At 43.8% G+C, this 15,830-nt stretch overlaps 1 protein-coding gene across 2 annotated transcripts in view; it reads left to right on the top strand.

Moving 5' to 3' along the window:
* Nucleotides 1–15,830, top strand: part of LOC138521297 (lectin-like) — a 294,192-nt gene that overhangs the window by 93,429 nt on the left and 184,933 nt on the right. For both annotated transcript variants that reach the window (XM_069634031.1, XM_069634030.1), the window contains exons 3-4: nucleotides 7,229–7,353; nucleotides 11,095–11,235. In XM_069634031.1, the coding sequence (XP_069490132.1) occupies nucleotides 7,229–7,353; nucleotides 11,095–11,235 (266 nt within the window). The remainder of the gene's footprint in view (nucleotides 1–7,228; nucleotides 7,354–11,094; nucleotides 11,236–15,830) is intronic.

Raw genomic sequence — 15,830 nt, 5'->3', positions numbered from 1 at the left:
AAGGCATTCTTTTCAACATTGAGAGGTAATACGCAGGTAGTTAGATTTAAAGGTAATATTGAGTGTCTGCTGACTTCCTTTATGGAACCTCGTTTGAAGATGAAAGTGTCTGATTTTTAATTATCTTTTGAGGAAGGAAGACTTGCAGCAAACCTCATATAGAGGGTAATGGGCAATGATGCTTTGCTTCAGTTCTTGCAACATCAATTTGAGAAAGAATGCAAGCAGTAGGAAGAACATCAATCACACAAAATGATGCAGTCTTTTGATGAATCTAGTGAAGATCACAGATTCCTAGGCAGTGACCTTCTCCCATGTGGCCAGGGGACGGCAGACGCTACCTGATCCTGACCTTTGGGGTGGTTTTATGAGGGAGGATCACATGGGGGGATACAACTACCAGGGAGATGTTGTGACTCCATTGGATAGATCACAATATCCCCCTTTCCCATGAGAAGACCCTTTGACACCAAGTACCTTAATTACCTATTGCTGCCCTTCCATGAGACAGGTTTCAGGCAGGGGAGAGGCACCACATATTTATTTATTTATTTATTTATTTATTTATATATTTATTTAATTGTTTGCTTGTTAGGCGCTTATACAATAAGAATATACTGTTTCAAAGCACCCACAGGGCAGGGAAAAAGGGAGGGTACATTGCAACACAATAGTAAGAGCTCAGGGGAAGAGGAGGAGGGACAAACCTACTATGATTTGTGAGTATTCAAAAGGTGCAAGTGCCGAAAGGAAGAGGAAAGAGGGGTTAAGTGCTCGGGGGTCCGATCTCGTGGGAGAGCCATAGAGGAAGTGCTAGGAATGTTTTGTGCTACACGGCCAGAGCCGCAGGAGTTGTCAGTGCGAGTCTCCAGAGTGAGGGTGTGCAGATGCAAAGTGATGTGGATAGACAGGAGCTGGGAGTAATCAGTGATGGAGGTCAAGGCCCAAAGATGCATAAGGGCCAAAAACACCGATTCAGCAACTGTGGGACTAGCAGAGGAGAGAAGGTGGGAAGGAGGGGGACAAGAGGAAAGTCTTAAGGAGCTTCCGGAATTTGAGAAGGTCCTGCACAAGGCGCACGGGTAGGGGTGGCTATTCCAAAGGAGGGACCGCACAGTGGAAAGTGAGTAAACCCCTGCCCTCTTTTTAGCAAAATGTTTTACATTTGGTGCCAGAGGAGCGAAGAGGTTTAGTGGGAGAGTATTTAGTGAGATAGAGTTGAAGATATTTTAATCTGATTTTGATATTTATATAGCGCACAAAGCCGAGAGGCATCTAGGTACTTTAACTTAAGAATATGGTTACAGTAAGTGCTTGAAGAAAACAAGTTACAATAGTTGCAGACCAGCCATACATTGGACCTGGATAGTGCAAAAAATACATACTTGGAAAAGCTTGCATCTTGTTGCGGGGAACAAAATTATGAGTACATATGAGGGACATAATAGGTACATTTAATACATACTTGGGAAAGCTCACCTCTTGTTACGGGAAGCTACTTCAAGAGTACATAAGAGGGACATAATAGGTACATTTAATACATACTTGGGAGAGCTCACCTCCGGGTGCGGGGATCTACATCTGGAGTATGTTTGACAAACATAATAGGTACATTTCACACAGATGCGAAAGTCCAGCAATGGGCAAATACATGGTGCCTACCCCCTGTTGCAGGGTGGCAGCAGCACACAGAAGCTAATGTCAAATTAGTAGGCAAATATATGGTGCCTACCCCATGTTGCAGGGAGGCAGCAGCACACAGATGCAAAAGTCAAACAATGGGCAAATATATGGTGCCTACACCATGTTGCAGGGCGGCAGCAGCACACAGATGCAAAAGTCAAACAATGGGCAAATACATGGTGCCTAACCTTTTGTTGCAGGGCAGCAGCAGCAGCAGCACACAGATGCAAAAGTCAAACAATGGGCAAATATATGGTGCCTACACCATGTTGCAGGGCGGCAGCAGCACACAGATGCAAAAGTCAAACAATGGGCAAATACATGGTGCCTAACCTTTTGTTGCAGGGCAGCAGCACCACACAGATGCAAAAGTCAAACAATGGGCAAATACATGGTGCCTAACCCATGTTGCAGGGCAGCAGCAGCAGCACACAGATGCAAACGTCAAATTAGTGGGTAAAAACATTGTGCCTATCTCAAGTTGCAGGGCGAGAGCAGGACAAAGATGCGAAAGTCCAGCAATGGGCAAATACATGGTGCCTACCCCATGTTGCGGAGAGGCAGCAGCATGCAAATGCAAAAATGATTTGGGGGCACTATCTGGCTTGGAAGAATGGGATACGAGGAGTGGGTGGGGAGGACATCAAGGGCAAGAAAGGGGGTGAGGGTGGGGGTCACACAGCTTCACAGGCAACCAGGGGGGGTGAGGGGCACACAACATCACAGACAACCGGGGTGGGGGGCACACAGCATCACACTTGAGCTGGGGTTTTGGGGGTCACACAGCATCACAGGCATCACAAGGTGACCAGTGGGGGTGGGGCCATCACAGGTGACCGAGGGAGTGGAGGCACACCGCATCACAGGTGTCCAGGAGGGGTGGGGGGCACACAGCATCACAGGTGACCGGGGGCGTGGGGGGCACACAGCATCACAGGTGACCGGGAGGGGGCGGGGGGCACACAGCATCACAGGCAACCAGGTGTGGGTGGGGGGCACACAGCATTTCAGGCAACCATGAGGCGTGGGGGGCACACAGCATCACAGGCAACCAGGGGGCTGGGGGGCACACAGCTTCACAGGTGACCAGGGGAGGTGGCGGGCACACAGCATCACAGGCAACCAGGAGGGTGGGGCCATCACAGGCAACCAGGGGGCATGCACACAGCATCACAGGTGACCAGAGGAGCTGGGGGGCACACAGCATCACAGGCGACCAGGAGGGCACACAGCATCACAGGCAACCAGGGCGGGTGGGGGGCTCACAGCATCACAGGTGACCAGGGGTCCTGGGGGGCACACAGCATCATAGGCGACCAGGGGGGGGCACACAGCATCACAGGTGACCAGGTGGTGAAAGCGTACTTGTAGTGAACAGGGAGCAGACAGGGGCCTCGTTGTGGGCCTTGGTTGGTCAGAGCTGGCTCCTGCCTCCTGGTTGCTCTGATTGGCCTGTCTAGACCAATGCAACCAATGGGTGGCCGAGTTTGGCCAAACCAGGCACCACCACAGTTAGTGAAAAAAGTAATGAAGCCATCTTGAAAATGCAGGTCGAGTGAGGCACCCCAAATATTTGGAGGCACTGAGCAGAGTACCAACTCAACTCTACATTGGGAGGGTTGGCTTCAACTGATTAACAGTGCTCCACTCGGGCCACTGCACGCATTCTTTTTTATTTTATTTGAAGGGTCCATAGCACTGCATCACACACCAGGGGATCCTTCGTATTTTTTTCTTTTCATTGTTCCTGTCCCCGTCACTTAGACCGGATTCTCATAAATTAGTGAAAATGATGCGCTACCTCAGCTACGCGGTTGCTGCTAGCCTGTCATACTTTAATGTTGGAGCACCCTCCAAACACTGATGTATGCAAGGGAGCTGGACAGCACATCTTTGCATTATTGTGCAGCCCCTGCTGAAATGCTCAGGTCACTGCGTTCCTTTCATTTGTGCTCATTGCATAAATGTTCAGGCCACCTTATTCTCAAAGGTGACCCATTTACGAATAAAGCCCCCTTGCATACATTACAACACGAATGTGCAACAGGCTCCCAGCAACTACATGGTTGATAGTAACACATTTCAGTGAGACAGGCTTTTAAAGGTTTTGCCTCAGTGACATCCCAAATGCTGAGCTCTATGAAAGTCTATGCAAATAGGATGAATATACTTGTCATTAGCACTTAAGGAGTTAAAACAAGCATTTCCATTCCTGTTTGGGGATAGAAATGCAAGTGTGACAGCCGTGGTTTAGAACGCAGCTGCCAGACTTCAAATAAAACTCATGACAGGGTGAAAAATTACCCTGTCATGATTAGCACCACCCCCTGCACCTGTTTCAAAAGGCGCAAGGCGACCACTCTAATTTCAGGGAATTTAAAGGCACATCCCATTTGTGAATTTGGGTTGTGATCTTAAATGCCCCTTTATTTGCGCAAATACACACACAGAGTCAAAAGGTCGTCTGAAATTGTGCATCTAAGATGCACTCATTCAGATGCCCTCTGTGAACTGGGCTGCTCTTTGTTTTGTGTGGAAGTGAGGCGATGCGCTAGCTAGGATCAATGGAGAAGCATAGCCTTCCAGTCACCTGCTCTGTCAGTTGGCAGAGCCAGGCTGTCTGACCAAAAACACACAATGCTTCCACAGCTGGGCTCCCAGTGCTGACACATGTATGATATCAAATTGATGTAGCTGTAATAAGTACGTCTCGCCACTATACCTTAAACTCAGATATGGCTTATAGTTAAAGTTTAAAACTGCCACCAGCATAGTACATCTCATAGTTATGTTGTTCAGACCAGAGGTGCATATCGTAAATGCAGCACCTGCGCTACAGTGACTTGACTGTCACTGCCGCTGTCAAGAGGGCAAATGCGATTTGAACCTGCTCTGTGGCGCTGGAAAGAAGGCGCTGCAGATCATGATACTGATTCAGCAGGGCCTGGTTAGCAGGCCACCCTTTGTGAGATAGAATTACCAAATCATTTTATTATTAATAAAAATAAAAAAAGCTTGGGCTTCTGCACCCTTGCTAGATGGCAATCCTTCACAGCTGGACCTAATATGCATGTGTATATCTTGTGACAAAGTTCCTTTGCTATCCTCGAGGATTGTGATGGTCAAAGGGATGGGAGGCGCCCAGAGATAGTGGAGATAGAGACCACCCTCAGTTAGACCCTGCACTAAGCAGTCATACCAAAACCTCAGATCCTTTTAAACAAATTCAAGGCCAAGGAATAGAAAAGGTGCCCTTCCCCTTTAAGAGAAAATTAATTCACTCATCAAGCATCCAAGGTCAATGTTTCACCTTACATGCCAGTAACCGATGTGCAGGGGAACAGTCTTGCCAGGAGAACAGAAGCCTTAATGAATTTCAAAGAACACACAGCGACCCGTCCAGAAATCATCTCCCTTGTCTAAGAGAGATGGGGTGGAACAGCAAAAGAGCAAGACACGCATTCAACACCGTATGCCTGACTGGCTGTTTGTGTAGGGATGAAAAATACAACAGCTCCTCAAGACAGAACCTTCCCACTACCTCCAAAAGCGTTTTCCTTCATTTTGTAGAGAGACTCAGGAAGTGCAGACTCAAGCAACAAGGCAAGAGGCACATGTGAATCCAACATGGTGGGTGAGCCTTATAAGACTTTGGTCCCATTCCTTAACCCAAAGCAGTCTCAGGTGCAGAGCAAGCTACTAGCCAACCACCCACCCATTACCTCAGCATTCAGAAGCACAGTTTATATCCCAAAGCACCACTGCAGGGGAATGGAGGTCAGACTATACAGAATTGCCTGTTCAATCCAGTGGTGTGGGCTGTTTGAGAATGAGCAGAGAAAGTGTTCGGAGAGGATTTGAGTTCGAAAGGTTTGTTGAGGGATGAGTTGCTTGGAAGAGGTACTTGTAGGTTGGAAGGATAAAGGTACATTGGAGCAGGAAGGTTTTCAACAGGTGAGAATAGTTTTGGCTGAAAAGGATTATCATCTTCAGAGAGGGGCATTGTGGGAGGAAAGCTGTCATCTGGAGAGAATTATATTGGAGCATGTATGAGGTCCTCACGAGAGAGCTGGTTTGAAGGAGGAAGGTTGCCATCTGGAGGGTGAAATATTGGAAGTCAGAACGAGAGAATTATCTTGAAGGAATAGAGGGGTCCTCTGAAGGAAAGTGTTAAAAAGGCAGAAACATAGTTGTTGTGAACTGCAGAGGAGGAGTTAGAACTGAAATACCTGTCTAGAGGTGGAACTATACATACACAGACTGAGATGGAGAAAGGAGAACAGGCAAACCAACAATCCAGCATAAACCTGGGGGTTCCACCACACCTGGGCCAGATTACAGAAACTTTACACGGGTGGAAGTGCAGAGTTTGCATGGTATTAGCACTAGGGCAACATTTGCCCTATTTTTAAAAACACGGTGACACATTAAAAAAACATTGTACCTAGACAAGTGCAGTTTGGCATATTAAAAGCACCAAGGCTAACATTGCCTTGGTGCTAAAAAAGATACATTTTGGCATCAGGGCAAAGTTAGTCCTGGTGCTAATACCATTCTGTATTTGCACTGGGGCAAACTTTGCCCTGTTGCAAACATGTAGAGAAAATGCATCTTTTTTGCACTAGTGAAATGTTTGCCCTGGTGATTTTAATATGCCAAACTGCACTTGTCAAGGTGCAATTGTTTTATAATGTGTCCCAGTGTTTTTAAAATAGGGCAAACTTTGCCCTAGTGCTAATACCATGCAAACTTTGCACTTGCACCAGTGTAATTTTTTTTTAATATGGACCCAGGTAGGTACAGGGCAGATTGTAGATGCAGGAATAGGAAGAAGATGATATTAATACGTTAGGGCACAGGCAGATAGAGACAGAAAGGAGGCATGAGCAATCCCACGACCAGGTCTCTAGTACAGGTAGAAAAGAGGCAGGGAGGCAAGGCATTGTATCTCACTCCAGGAGGAGTCAATCCCTAAAGGGAAATGGGCAGCTGTCTTCTCCTTGTTTTATCTCCATTAAGGTTCCAACAAAATCCCCAGAGCAATAACCCGGGCATCGTGGAGGATTCCCTTCCTTTGAGACTTCATCATTGGGTTCCGGAATCTCATATACATGGAACCCAATGACAAATATTAGCATATATGACATAGACTTCAAGTCCCAGTCAATGAAGGCTGAGTCTTCTTGATCTATTGTGAGAAACATTTCACTGCCACTCCTTTTAAATCCTCCACCCCTATTTGTCATGTTGTGAATCACCCCCCGCTCCCCAGTTTTCCTGGGAGTGGATTAGAGAACACCGGAGAAACTAAGAAAACATTGATTTGGCTGACCCTCCCCATCTTTCCAATCTGGAGGCAGATGGTGAATACACAAGAACACATTGACTTTTCCTAACTTTAGCCCTGTTGTCTATTCCCACCCTTAGTAGTCTTCATTGTTTTCAATTGTTCTGTTCCCTTGGACTTGACCCACACTATTTCTTGTGCAGATAATAAATCAAGTCTGCTTTCAAAATAGCACAATATTATTTCTATTATTTACAGCTGATGAAAGCATAAGTGAACAAGAGAAAAGCAGCCACTCGTGTTACTGCGCCCCTGGATGGAATTGTCGGTTCAATAATAACTACAAATACATTAAAAATGCCATGAGTTGGATTGATGCTGAGGTAAGATGAAGGAAATACCGCCTTTATCATTTTCCCTGTTTCCTTTTTCTCGCTAGTGCACATTCATCTGCAATTATCTATTATGTTTTCTTCTGCCTATGCCTAGCCTATCCTTCTTTACATCTTTCTCAGTTGTCTAATGTTCCTATACCCTCTCTTGCTTCTACACTTCTAGGCTCATGTTGTACATTTTTCCAACAGTACTACACCTTGCAGTTCATCAGTACATCTGCTCTTGCCCAACTTTCAGTTTCTGTTCTCTGTCCATTCCAGAAGTGATGCACATACAACTCCTGCATACAGTATTGCGACGCTTGGGATGTGAATTGCACAATCTATCCATCCCTAACCCCTGAAAAGCACACATGCTGTATCATCACTGTAATTATGTCTGGTAACAATTGCGTGAAAGGGGATCTGTAGTGTGTATTCCAAACCAGGGTGTGATTGAAACTGTCCTCTACACCTCCTCCCCTCGCGACGCCGTGCCTTTTGAACATTGCCTATCACAGCCCACACCACCTTGCAAAGTAAGTCTTGGGGAGAGGCTACTCCTCATTTCCTACATGTTCTTACTTGTTGCTCACAAGCAACTGTGCCGACCTCTTTACCAATGCAGCACCCCCTGTAATATCTGCACTTGTCCTCGCAATCGAGTATGCAATCTGACATCCCACTCCGAAGACCAGACGCCCTGTACAACGCCACTGAACACACCCAGCACAATATGTACTGCACTATATGAGCTTGATATAATAAGCGCTGCACATTGCCTCATACTAACAACTGTCAGTACTCCATTGTACTGCATCTAGCCCACTGTGATCAGGCTATTGAATACTGCATTGTGCCCTGAATAGTGATAACTTCATCTAGCCCACTTTGATCTGACTATTGAATACTGCATTGTGTCCTGAATAGTGATTACTGCATCTAGCCCACTGTGAACTGAATATTGAATGCTGCATTGTGACCTGAATAGTGATTACTGCATCTAGCCCATGGTGATCTGACTATTGAATACTGCATTGTGCCCTGAATAGTGATTACTGCATCTAACCAACTTGCAGTCCAACCCCTGTGATTCTACCAGGGAAGAATTCAAAAGAACTTCAACGCTATATAAAAAAGCTATCTTCCATGCTAAATCTAATGCTATCAACATCCAAATCTCCAAAGCCATCTCCAAGTCTAAGGAGCTGTTTTCCATCTTCAAAGATCTCACCTCCCCACCCACCAGCCCTGATGAAATTATTAAAGATGAAGCTTGGTGTGACAGCATAAAGGCAGCACTTCTAAACAAAACCACTCTTCTCCAAGATAAAATACAAGCTCAACGCAATGCATTACCCAAGTCTGACCCCCCTGCCACGCCCACCAACCCCACACAGAAGCCCCCCTCTCTTTTCCTTCAGGACATCTCTGAAACCAAAGTCACTGCTCTCCTCCAACACCTCAAACCAGCCACGTGCAAAGGTGACAATTGTCCACCGAACATCATCAAAGATAGCATTGACTTCATGTCCCCCCTCATCAAAGCATTCATGAATGCCTCATTTACCTCAGGTATCGTCCCGTCCAGTCTAAAAAAAGCTTGGGTCCGCCCCTTTCTTAAAAAGCCCTCCCAACAACTACCGCCCCATTATCACCGTCCCATTCCTACTTAAGATCTTAGATAAGGCCGCCTGTAATCAGATCCAGCACTTCCTTGAAACCAACTCCATCCTAGGCAAAATAAAATCAGGATTCCGCAAAGTCCATGGCACCGAACTGCCCTCCTCGATTTAAAAAAAACAAATAACCAAGATAATGGACAAAGGGAAACTAGCCCTCTTACTGCAATAGGACTTAGCCGCATTTAACCTAGTGGATCACAAAACACTTATGTCCCACCTCACCAACGCAGCTCACTTTTCTGAACATGCCTCCTCTTGAATAACCTCTTTCCTGGAAGGTAGAGCTATGAAAGTCTTCTCAGACTCAGCCACAGGGTTCATGCACCACACCCACCCTCTACAACCTGTTTGCCCCTTTTTGTCAAATTGGACTCCTTCGGCATAGCTTACACCAAGTATTCCGATGACAGTCAAGTTCTCCTTCTCCTCAACGGCTTGTATGACCACGACTGAGCAGCCCTTCTCCAAATATACTCCACCATCAAAGCCCAGATGGCACCCAATGGACTATGCCTCAACTGAGACAAAACTGAGATCATTCTCATAGGCCCCAAAGAAATACTGAACAAACTGAACCAAAAATACGACAACTTCATCATTGACAACACTACCATCCCTGTCTCCTCTTCAGTAAAGACCCTTGGGGTATATCTTGACTCCACCTTGTCCATGAACAGACAGGTCAGTGACATTGCCTCCGCCTCTTCGCATACCACTAAACAAATAAATGCCATCAAACCATTCCTCTCCAACCAAAATTGCCTCTCTATCGCCAGAGCCACAATTGGTGCCAAGTTAGATTACTGCAATGTTCTCCTTGCAGGCACCTCAGGAAAAAGCATAGACCGGCACCAAACTGTACAGAACAATGAGCTCAGAGCAGCTCTCAACATCCCCGAAAGAGATCACATCACTCAAGCCAGACGAGATGCCAACTGGCTCCCGGTTAAGGAAAGAATGAAATTTAAGACTCTTACCTTAACCCACAAATGCCTTAGCCTCTCTGCTCCTTCCTACCTATCCGAAACCATCAACAGAGACACATCCACATGCCCCAGAAGATCGCACCACTCCAACCAACTTTGCATCCCGCCCATCAAAAGGGCTAAATCAGGGGCTATAGGCTTTCCTCACCTAGCTCCCAAACTCTGGAATGCCCTGCCCAATGCCCTTCGAGCTGAAACCTCCCTCACTACTTTTTGCAAAGGCCTCAAAACAACACTGTTCAAATGACAATCCCTTTGTTACCCACCCAACTCTCCCTTTTGTATTGACTATAACTGAGTATGCACAAGCTAACAGACCGTCTTGTCATTAGTTTGCTTTTTGCCTGTCTTTGTGATCAGTTTTCTCCCTTGTAACTAGATTTGTTCGCTCTAACAGCGCCATGATGCCTCAGGGCTGCTGTGCGTTATATAAATGCTAATACATAAATTAAATGAAGAATGCTGTATTAGATGGTACTCTGTAGTGTGTTTTATATATACATCACAATCCTTACATTACCATTTTGATGCTACTGTTTGATACTCAAAGCTTTCTGAAATATTTGCTATCTTTCTAATAGAATGCCACCATTGGAATTTAAGACTCACTGGCCCTCATTACGACCCTGGCGGATTTTTACCGCCATCGGCGGACTTTTCCGCCATGGCGCAAAGTCCCTTTACGCCATGGCGGATGGCGGACTTACCGCCCCATTCCGAGGTCGGCGGGGCGGTAAGTCCCCATTGACCCATTTACCCTTCCCCATTCCCATTTCGGCCCCATAGGGCTCAATGGGAGTGGGGAAGGTGTTAATTACGCCACCGTACACTACGGTGGCGTAATTAACACCGAGGTCCCATAGCGCCATGGATTTTTACGCCCGCAAAAAGCGGGCGGAAAAATGACCATGGCGCTATGGGAACTCGTAGTTGGCGGTAAGGGGTCGGCGCAGCTAACGCTGGCGCAAACCCCTTACCGCCAGGGTCCTAATGAGGGCCACTGAAGATTATAATTTGCAGTTTCTCAGCAAACAGCATATTTAAGTTTTAAAGTCATTAAAACATCCTCCTTCTTGCAGTTCTACTGCCAGAATCTCTACCAAGGCGCCCATTTGGCTTCCATCCTCTCGGAAGACGAGAATGACTTTCTCAAGGAAATCACTTTCCAGCATACACACAGCTATCCAATCATCTGGATTGGAGCAAGTGACTGCTACAAGGTAAATATATCTTCTTACATTCCTGACATTTCCATATATGAGAATGTTTCACTTAACTTGTTGAATTATTGATCCAACTGGCTACTGCAAGTGAGTCTGCTTCAAGGTGCCCCGTTTTTGTGGCATTTACTAACCTTAAAATTGAGCACAAAAGGACAGGTGACCTGGTGTACAACCATAGAGAGAAGAAACCAGTACTGTGGCAGCCAAATCACACAAACCTCCTTAGTTTTCTGGATCAGTCATTACATCTGTAGGATATTTTTTCTTATTGGTGTAAATTTTGGGTTTGGCGGTATTTTCTTACCATCAAAATATGAGCAGTAGTTTGGTGGTAAATTAGCCTTGCATTTAGATTGGGCTTGGCCTCATATTATTTTAGTGACCATACCTTGTTATATTATATTGGGGTGGTATTTAGTGGTGAGCATGGTTTTATTTGTTATATTATAACCCCATCATAAAACAAAACCTTCCTTTCTATTAGAGTACCTCCCAGTGGTCTATAGAGAGCCTTGGACCCATGCACGTAATGGAAATCCAACAATTCTATTTAAAGTGCCACCTATAGGTTGTGGCCGGTATCACTGGCTTATCTACATCCAGCAATCTATGCGCCCCTGGATATCACTGGCTTATCTACATCCAGCGATCTATATATTATATCAGATTCCTTCCAAACAACATGCAAGAAAGGCACACACACACACACACACAAACCTGCTTTATCACTGGATATTATCAGCTTATTCTGGGTTGTTAGTTTACCTGCAGGGGTAAATTGGCAAATGCACTACTAAAGAGAATATATACATTTACAGATGCAAAAATGACACTAAACCATTTGTTTTTATATATTCTCATTATATTATATACAAATGCAATTTACAACCATTAGTTCTTACCATGAATACATTGCATCATCATCATCTGGAATACAAAAGAAAAAGAAACAGAGCAAGCAAGCCTTTTAAAATATGAGTTAATTTTCCCACATTCTGAAAATGACGAAATAAAGATGCAGGGATTTCCTACCCTGTCTACACTGTACTACAGCTCAGTCATGCATGCGACCTTACACAGTGATCTCACTTTAACATATCGCCTTACCAAAAGTGTTTCTTTGAAGTCCCCCACGCGACCTTGTTTCACTCACCTCACAAAGACACGCCCAGTCAGCACAAATGGCTCCTGTAATCTTGTGTGTCTGGGAAGCACAGCGAGAAACTCTCAAGCCAGCACTCTGTGACACCTTGGCCTTCTATATTCACAGCCCAGTCTCCATGAACTAACTTCCCTCCTACGTTTTTGCCATTAGCAAAACTCGGATCATTTCCATTTTGACGTGTCATATCGTCAGACACTTCCCTGCAATCAGGTTAAAAAGCCTGTTTTCAGCACCACCCTTCAGTTTTATAACAATGAGCTCCTTTCTCTCTGCAACTGTTACAATGTATTTCCTTCTGTGCATACCTTCTGCTTTCTGCAAACTAACACAGAAAGAGAGAAAAAAAACATGCCAGTGTACATTTAAAAACTGAATTATAGCAGTGCTACCAAAATATGTATTTTCACCTCATTTTGCACATGAGACTACATTATAATGTTAGGGAAGTTATAATTAGTGTTTAGTAAATGTTAATTAAGTTAGTCAGTTATATAAATAATGTAGTCTTCTATGTATGAGGTATCAACAAAAAATGGTGCACTTCATTCTCTGCAGTTTCACGTTGGGCTTTTCCTGTGTTATGAATTTTGTACCTTGCATGCCACCAAAAACATATTCAAATGTTATACTGGAAACACAAAAATATATATATATGTGTGTGCCATATTACTGCTGGCAGCAACAACAAAAAAATGCCACTGCATTTGCAATAAAACACCATAAAATGCCATCATATTTAGTAAAATGTTATATATACTCTTACATATTCCCTCCTTTTCTGACAATTATGGCTACCCAAATCCACAATTTGAGGAAACACAAACTGTACTTCTCTTTTTCCATTATATGATTCACGGTTGAAATAATAGCAACTTAATAAAATTTACTTTGAAATATTTCATAAGAAACCACTGTTTGATCATAATAACAGAAAAAACATATCCCAAATGGGTCCATAAGTCCTCAGACACATGTGCACATGTATGTATAACTTTTTTTAATGAAGTGTCCATGTCTGTTCAAATGTCTTTGTTCATTTGTGAAATCAATAGTTTAAGTTACAATAACACAATAATAAACTAAAATAAATAAATAAAACAAATAACTAACATAACTAATTAAAATAATTAAATATAACAATAAAGTTGTTGGACTCCATCGCCCATACTTCCAGTCACATAAGATAATCTTCTTCACCCACAAGGCTGCGGAATTAAGTGTAAATCACCATTGTTCCATTAATGATGTTCGCCATCTTTATGATCGCACCTCCAAAACGTCCTGATCATCAATTCTTCATCATTTGGTTTATTCCATGAAACTCTTTCACCCTGGCGCTCTTGGATTCTTTTCCAAAGAAGTCATTTCTTAGGGCGTCCCGGTTACTTTGTCTTCACCTCCATATTTCGGTCCTGAGGCATTACTTGAGCTTCATCCCGTGGACTCCAGAACTCCATCATCTCCTGTGTCCTTAGTTGTTCTAAATCAAATAGAAAAGAGACAGATTAAGCACATAGCACAATACCAACTTCAACCCTGTACACCATAAATAAAAATTGTCCTGAACATTCTGCTCGCTTTCTGAAACTAAGCACACGTTCGAGAGAAAACAAATGTATACATAAGACACCATTATACATCAAAATATTTTTCAACATTGTACCATTATAATTCAATCTGTTTCAGCCCCTTATGTCAATGTTCATTACCTAGGGTATTTTCATTTACATTTACCTTTATAATAAGGACCAGAATTCTTTTTTATTTCTATAATGTGGGATACTTTTTAATATCCACTGTGTCTTCCCTTCCATGTCTTCAGGGCACTTAAGCTGTTTCTACTTGCTCAAGTCTCCTGATTTCATGTTTGGGATGACAGGGCTTGATTCGGTTGACATAAACAAATTGCTCTGTTACCGTTTCACCCTCAGTCTTCAATATTTTGTAGACTACTGGAGACACCTTATCTACAATTTGAAAAGGCCCTTGCCAGGCTGCTAGAAATTTTGAATTTTTCTGTTTCCCTTTTCCAAAATGAAATTTATATACCTTATCTCCTGTGTTATTCTCTTTTACAGATGTCTTTCTATCATAATATGATTTTGCACTGTCAGCAGGTTTTGCTGCGCAAATGCATGTTGTAAATGCTTCCTCAGTTCTTCCACATATTTGTGAACTGTAGGTGCACTTACAAGTGTCTGTTCATGTGTCCTGTATAATAAATGTTGTGGCAGTACCATTTTGCTTCCTGTTAACACCTCATGAGAGCTGATACTTGTTGTTTTGGCAGGAGTCGATTTGATTGCCATCAAAACCAGGGGCAATCTAAATCCCAGCTGGAACCTGCCTCTGCTACACATTTCTTTAATATCTCCACAACAGACCTGTTGCAATGTTCAATGTTCCCCGAAGAGGCTGGTCTGTATGTAATATGCAGTTTTCTTTCACCCCCAGTATCTCCCACACTTTACTCATTAAAGCGCTTGTAAAATGACTTCCTCTATCTGATTCTATTCATTGTGGTAATCCAAATCTTGAAAATATATGATTTACCAGTAATGTAGCTGAGGTTTGCGCACTACAATCTGGTGCATGAATACACTCTATCCATTTTGACATCAAAAAAACCACGCTCAAAATATAACGGTTTCCCCTACTCTACCTTTTTACAGGCCCTACATAGTCTATTTGCAAATCTGACCATGGAAGAGTTAAGCCTCTTTTCATCAGTGGAGCCCTATGCATTGGTGAAGCGGGTTTAAATTGGGCACATAGTAGGCACCCCTAGTATATAATTCCACATCTTGGGACATATGTGGCCAGTAAGCATAATCTTTTAGTATCTCTAAGGTCTTTTGTGAACCTCCGTGTCCTGCAGTTATTGCATCATGTGCATGGTGCATCATTATCCCTCTGAATGAAAGGGCTACCACCCACTGTATTTGTCCTGTTATGGATTCCCTGATCATGAGCCCATCCTGTAATCTAATTCGTTTTTTATTCTTTAACAATACCCTCAACTCTTCTTTTCCTGTACAATCATTTTCAGTGAAAGGATTTTGTTCAGGATCCATTAAATGATTATAATAGAACCCCCAAAATTGCATCATGTGTCTGTTTGTGTCTTAATCAGATCTTGATCTGGTGTATCATAACTCCATTGCACTACTGGTTGTTCTACCTCCTTTGGAGTCTTAGAGCGTGTAACTGCATCTATCTGTACTTCACCAATTAAGTGTTCAATGGGTAGCAACTCTCCCATCACAGCCCCAATTTTGGCTAAGTGATCTGCTTTATCTTTAAATGGTGTGAGGAATCTGTTTGAGGTGCTTCTCACTTAGAACTCTGCGCCCTGTTATGTGGTGCTTCAATTTGAGAGGTCGCATGGAGCTAGGGTAACCCAGGAGTCTTGGATTCCTCTACTCCA

Source organism: Ambystoma mexicanum, chromosome 13 (genome assembly GCF_040938575.1).
Source record: "Ambystoma mexicanum isolate Mex_15411 chromosome 13, UKY_AmexF1_1, whole genome shotgun sequence".
NCBI classification, from domain to species: domain Eukaryota; kingdom Metazoa; phylum Chordata; class Amphibia; order Caudata; family Ambystomatidae; genus Ambystoma; species Ambystoma mexicanum.
Note: the sequence above shows the minus strand (reverse complement) of the source record. Positions and strands in the feature narration are given on the sequence as shown.